Source organism: Phoenix dactylifera, chromosome 5, assembly GCF_051530095.1.
Source record: "Phoenix dactylifera cultivar Ajwa chromosome 5, Ajwa_hap1_PhDact_Kaust_v1.1, whole genome shotgun sequence".
NCBI lineage: Eukaryota > Viridiplantae > Streptophyta > Magnoliopsida > Arecales > Arecaceae > Phoenix > Phoenix dactylifera.
This window is the reverse complement of record NC_143194.1, coordinates 19850046-19856711: the sequence shown is the minus strand read 5'-3', so window position 1 is coordinate 19856711 and position 6666 is coordinate 19850046. Positions and strand designations below refer to the sequence as shown.

The window sequence follows — 6666 nt, the reverse complement described above, 5'->3', positions numbered from 1 at the left end:
TCAAGCGGAGACGTCTCCGGAATGCCTGGAACGCGACTGACACATTTTTGCAGGTTTTATTTGAAATCCTAACGGCTCTATTTTTGTTTCTAACGGATCTATTGCTTGCAGGAGTATAAAAAGGAGTTTTTAAGTGCATGAAAAGGGACTTCTTACCAAGCCAACACTAAAGCATTCAAGAGAGAAGAAAGAGAGAGAGTCTCAAGGGAGTTGGTGCTTTCAAGAGGAGAAATCAAGTGCATTCAAGCCTTCTTCATCTGATTTCGTGCTCATCTACTCACTCCCACTTGGCAATCAAAGCTCGCATTCAAGCCGACGTGATCCACATCGGAAGAACCACCATCATCCAAGCTTTCAACGGCAAAGAGGGTTCTTCCGGTTTTGTTGTTCTTTATTGATTTATTTGCTTTCATAGAAGCTTTTAAATTCTTGTAAAACTCTTAAACATTGTGCTTGTTCCAGTCAAGGGACTTGGAACAAGGGTTAGGCATCCCAAGCCTAGTTTAAATTGGGGGATTGTAGGGTTCGTTGTTAGCCCGGGTTAAAACAACGAGTTGGGTAGTTCACTCAAAAAACTACCGGACTGTAATCGCCGATTATAGTGGAAAATTTCTAAAGGTGTTTGGGGAGTGGATGTAGGAGCAGTGGAAGCTCCGAACCACTATAAACCTCTGTGTTTGCGATTGATTGTGCTTACCGCTTTAACTTTATTCTTGCACCTACACTTGTGTGTATTGTTTAATTAGACTAAAATTTTAAAACACCCAATTCACCCCCCTCTTGGGTGACCATCTCTGGGCAACACATAACATATTAATATATTATGATATAATATAATATAATATAATATTTATAGTATAATACAATAATAAAGGTATAAAATATTATAATTATTAGCGTAAATTAATTTTCCATAATATAACATAATATTAAATTATTTAACATAATATATTAATGTATTATGATATAATGTAATGTAATATTATATTTATAGTATAATATAATAATAAAGATATAAAATATTAAAATTATTAGCATAAATTAATTTTTATAATATAACATAATATTAAATAGATGGATACAAAAATAGGAAAGAAGAATACTTTTTCTTGCAGGGAAGGAAATCTGATCTACGGCCAAGGTTCTTTGTTAGTGCTCTAGCAGATTTTTAGGTTTATAAAGGGACAAAGGATGTAATTGTTATATTTTATTATGGATATTTTGGTCAAAAAATAGCTTTCTAACAAAGCTCAAAATAACTTTTTCGGAAAGCTCCAAAATGAAATTTCTTTTACAAAGCTATTCTTAGCTTTCTGAAAAGCTAAAATAATATTCCAAATTTTTTACCAAATATCCTTTTTCATCCAAAAGTACTTTCGGAGGGTCAGAAAGTACTTTTTAGCCCTCAAAAAGCTTTCCCAAATGGGGCCTTTGTCAATTTTTCAGGATAATCGACCGTAACCTAGCTATTTTTTATGTACAAATAAACCTTATAAGGTAATTGATTTTTTATGATGTTAGCCACACCAAAAATTCCACACGAGATTTTCTAATGTCGCACACAAAATAAAGATAGAAAACGGATACAATATAACCTCTACAAAGATTAGATTTATGCCGTTGTAGCTCATGTTTGATTGCTCTGAAAGTTGGAATCTTGGTGAATAAAACTCAGCCCTTTTTCTTTTTCTTTCTCTTTCTTGCTTGCTCTTGATATTTTGGTGGAACACAATGATTGAACGTTGAAGTTCTCTCTACAGATATTTGTAAGCTCTCTGAAATAAGTGGAGGCTTTGAATGGTCACTTTTTAAGTTGATCCTCAAGTTGAAGCTCTAGAAGTGGTTGTTGACCTATATTCCTTCTCTTTTATCTCATCCACTCACTCTCCTTAATCCTCTTTCTTCTTGCTATCTTTGGATGTTCCCACGCATTTATATCTTGAAAAATAGTTGGAAGATCATTTCTAGCTATTAGAGAGGCCGATATAGACACTGGGAGTGAAAACAGTCATTCTGATTTTGCAGAAAAACTAGTTGTTACTGTTGTCGGGTGCAAACAAGTCAAATCGACTTCTTTTGGGGCCGATTCAAGAAGGTGCTCATTTTTGTTGTACACCGTCTTTTGCTTGTGGTCACTGTGGAGTCGAGTCGTTTAACTTTAGGGTTGACTCATCCTTGATTAGGGTCAACTCGTGATCCTCTGGAGTCGACTCGCGAAAGAGTTGGTTTTTACTACTATATATCTTCTGTTTGCGGCCATTGTGAGGTAGACCCGACTTGTGCTGGGGTCAAATCGTGCTCGATAGGAGTCGATTCATGGTTCTCTAGGGTCGACTTGTCTGCTACAAAAACTCTAAATTTTTTTTAAATACTTCTCCAACTTTGAGATTTGTTCTTTTAGGCTTCTCCATGCTTCTCTAACCCTTCAAATTTATTGAGTTCCCTATAAAATAAATTAACTACTTCAAGAACACAAAATTATTAATATTATACTTAAGCACTTTATGCTCATCAAAATCAATCCATTAGGTCAACAGACCTAATATCATCAACCAGATATCTAGTGTTAACATTATGGTTGCAAAAATGCCTTTTACAATTGTGTGTTGGTTGAAAGGTTTTAATCTACAAGTTGTCCTCATTTTGTGTTGGAGATGCATGTATTCTCCACCCACATTTCTTCCTTGCAAACTAATGTAACTCTCTATCTATCATTCTTCTTATGTTTGAAACCCAATCCCTCCTTAATGGGGTACAGCCTAAGGGCTTTCCTAAACACCATATAATTATTGAATTTCATTCCACAATAAAGCTTATGGGCTTCTTGAATTCAGACCGCTCATTGAATTCAAGAAACCTTATCATCCTATCTTCATCGCCCTCATTATCACTGCCCAGCACAATCATATTTGTGTCAACATTCTCCTCAAATAGATCATCATCTTGTTCGTTATCGGACTCCCTTAGTTCACTGAGGTCAACTAAGAAGTCGCTATTACGTGACTTAACTATCGCTGTCACCTGCTCCCTTCTTGTCATCTTCATGTTCAGTAGATGCCTCCCGCTTGTCTTCTGCCATTGCCTCCACTACAAGAAATGTTGGTTTTGCCGACTGACTTTTTCCGACGCTAGGGGAAAGCGTCGGTAAAGTTTGGCTCAGCGCCAACCTTTGCCGACGCTTTGTGTTAGCGTCGGAAAATATCAACAAACAACGACGCTCCAAAGCGTGGTTAAAAGTTTAACAAACAACGACGCTTATACGCGTCGTTAGAAAACTTAAAACCCCCAACCCCTCGCTCGGCCCCCTCTCTCCTCATTTCCTATCGGCGATGCCCTAGCTACGAGCGCGCCGAATTCCCCGCTACCGTCGACCTCTCCTTCTGAGGTAAGCCACCTCCTTCTCCTCCTCCTCCTCCTCCTCCTCCTCAAACTAATCTCACCTCCATCCCTAGCCCAGATCGGCGATCGAAGATTCCGCTACTCCGCCGCCGTCGACCTTGCCGTCGTCTGAGGTAAGCCTCCTACTCCTCCTTCTCTTTCTTCTCCTCCTCCTCCTCCTCCTCCTCCTCCTCTTTGTTTTCTTCTTGTCTTTAACTCTCGCCCGGCCCCGTCTCCTCATCCTCTGCCGGTCGATGCCCTAGCTGCGCACCGACATCTCACCTCCATCCCGAGCGAGCCGTAGCTACTCCGCCGCCGTCGACATCGCCGTCGTCTGAGGTAAGTGATCCTCATACTCTCCGTATAGAAATTTTCCAAGCCATTCAAAGAATATGCCAATGTTTAATGCTCAATAACCATTGTTCTTAGTTGCATTGCATCTCATCATCGAATCTTGTGATAAGGTAGAACAAAAAAAAAATCCCCAGAGCAGATTCCAATCCAAGCTCATAATAACTTTGTCCAATTTCAAGCTAGCAGGTAATGGATCAGCTTCTTCAAATGCTGTCATATACTTCTCAATAGGATCATTCAGTGAAACCTGAAGTACAGGATAAAAACTTACAAGCTATATCTGCAGCAATGGAAAGAATGTAAGGCCATTTAACTAATGAAAAGAGTAAAACCTCTGGAAGGACATAAGGGCTGAGTATAGAATTAGTGAATCCTGACAAAGCTTCTACACGGATAGCAACCTGCAACAACATCAGATATTCTCTAATGTAGGAAATTGCTCACAAGAATGAGTGCAGCTAAGCTGGGTTCCCATGACAAAAGCTCTACATATTTATACACATAGCAGTGCTCACCCAGAACATGTCTTCTTGCTTCATATTTAGCTTTTCCTATACTACCAAGTATTTGGTTGCAAGATTAGTCCAGAGGGGTCATAAGCAATTATGTCTGACAATGCCATTCATCAGTTGTTTAGGGGCTCTTTGGCCATAATCTAAAATAAATAATCTAAATGCAAATGCTTGTTCGGTTCCTTTTCATAAAATTTATTTTGGAAAACTGACAGGTCATAAACCTAAAATTGAGTTTTGTGAAAAAAGGTCCCCTGTTTTTCATTAAATCTGCATTATATAAAATCAACTATTACTAATACATGCTATAATTACCTTACAGACAATTATCTAGTCCATCTAAAGATGAAATTTGAAAATGGCATACCAACTTTTGGGTCCAAATAATAGTGAACCAAAGCTAAGAGAGTTATCTGCAGCTTACAAACCATAAGATGAATTGGTTGGGCCCTGACCAATCTTTCCCTCATAAAATACAAACTATAAAAACATAATAACCACTCTTATGATATGCCATTTCATATAGTTGATGCGTCAAAGGAAAATAGATATGTTAAAATATAGACCTGATGATCATTTTTCTTTATTTTTTAGAAAACCATAGGAACTTCAGTAACTACCTTCCTCATGTCTCAAAAACTTGATGAAAAGGATGAATTAGATGCATACCATGCCTCCTCTAGTTGTCCAAGAGAACCCTTCCCTTTTGGTAATAATTCTATGAAGGATTTGTCTAGCAACATCAACCTGTAGAAAACTTACCATCTTGTAAGTAACCTCTAAGAGAAAGAAAAGGGAAAAATGATGGAATAAGATATTCAGAACAATTTCCAATTTTCTGGCACAAAGTAGGTATGAAGACTAATAGCCTTTAGAAAATGGAGCAATGATATCAGATACTCAAGCATCACAAGTAGGAAATAGGACAAACATATAAAGCACAATAGTTGACTTAAATTAAAAAACAGGCAAAAGCAATCTTGGATTTTTTTCCCCTAATTGATAAAATGAAGACCTTAGCAGTCCAGATTTTTTTTAGTATTATTGTGGAAAATTTTATCCTTTAAAGCAAAAAATAATTGGAATATAATAGAAGGAAATTAGAAATCATTAAGAAGATAAATTCACAAGGGAAATCCTAAAACATAAATGAACAAATGGAAAGAATGGCGAGGAAAAGAAATAACATAATGCAAGGAGGTAACACCATGTATTAGTAGCTGCAGGAGTGCACCTCAACACTATATGGCGTCACTTTTGGTCCAAAATATAGACAAAAACAAGTCTGTTTCATGCAAAGGACACAAAAATGACCAAGAAAAGCAGTGTAAATGAGTGCACATAGTGTTGGGGGAAAAACCCAAGTCATGCCAGTCTGGAGGCGCTCGACCAAAGAGCGCCGACCAGAGAGGCGCTCGACCAAAGAGCGCCGACCAGAGAGGCGCTCGACCAAAGAGCACCGACCAGAGGCGCTCGACCAAAGAGCGCCGACCAGAGAGGCGCTCGACCAAAGAGTGCCGACCAAGAGAAGCAACCCCGCCACAGGACACTCCGCTAAGCAACCGGCTCGGCTCAGCACCCGAGCCGGGCCCGTACCTTAGCCAAATTCTGAGCCGGGCCCGTACCTTAGCCAAATATCCAATCTCCACCTAATCCTCTAAAGGATCTGACAACTAAATACATGACTCCACTACAATCTGCCACCATTCCTAGGTCATCAAGGCACGTGATCTCCGCCGGCATTCGGCACGCCCTATCATTAATGCATGAGACCCCCTCAGGCCTCCGATGCACTCGGCCATTAAATGAACACGGCTCAAGATGATCTCCGGATCACTGAACCATCAAAGCATATGGCTCTCCCTGACCATCGGTTCACTCAGCAATCAATGCACTTGCTATCTACGAACCCCAGGCCCACCACGGCCGGCGGTTCAACCACCCCAACGGGTCCGATCAACCGTGACAACTCCCTGACTCCGGCCTGATCCGGCCTTATTCTCCACAACGCCATTAATGAGCGTGATCGTGCCCAATTATCACAAAAGAAGACAAATTTCTCTGTCACCTCCCAGGTAACATAATATCTTCCTATAAAAGAGAACCTGGGGGGAAAGGAGGGAGGGACACAGATATACACAAAAAAGAGAGAACAAACATTCTCCTCCTTTACTCCACACATATTAACCCCCTCTGACTTGAGCTTCGGAGGGCCGGCGCCGGAAAGCCCGGCCACCGGCTTTCTTGCAGGATTCTCCAGGAGAACGCCACCAGTCGACGCACCGCCACCCACTATCCCGGCAGCGGAGCTCCTCCCCTCTCGGTTCGCGGCAGCCCCCGGGTCCAATTTTCAGCAACAGTTGGCGCTAGAGGAAGGGCCCGAGTTGCTGCCATGAAACTAAGAAGTAAGGGGGCTTCCAAT

The 6666-nt window shown here is 40.4% G+C and overlaps 1 protein-coding gene across 1 annotated transcript; it reads right to left on the bottom strand.

Moving 5' to 3' along the window:
- Nucleotides 1-3787: 3787 nt before the first annotated feature.
- On the bottom strand, nucleotides 3788-5419 carry LOC120106316 (pentatricopeptide repeat-containing protein At5g10690-like). The gene is made up of 3 exons (XM_089923525.1): nucleotides 4914-5419; nucleotides 4065-4133; nucleotides 3788-3979 (listed from the first exon to the last, which is right to left on the bottom strand). The coding sequence occupies exons 1-3, from the start codon at nucleotides 5007-5009 to the stop codon at nucleotides 3788-3790; spliced, it is 357 nt and encodes a 118-aa protein (XP_089779651.1). The 5' UTR covers nucleotides 5010-5419.
- Between the last annotated feature and the right edge of the window lie 1247 nt (nucleotides 5420-6666).

Bases quoted from the DNA above. Each gene is read 5' to 3' on its own strand.
- LOC120106316 (XM_089923525.1), bottom strand. From the start codon at position 5,009: ATGGTAAGTTTTCTACAGGTTGATGTTGCTAGACAAATCCTTCATAGA. The intron at 4,134-4,913 runs GTATGCATCTAA...ATGTTGTTGCAG, and splicing joins GGACAACTAGAGGAGGCATG to GTTGCTATCCGTGTAGAAGC. The intron at 3,980-4,064 runs GTTTTACTCTTT...CCTGTACTTCAG, and splicing joins GCCCTTATGTCCTTCCAGAG to GTTTCACTGAATGATCCTAT.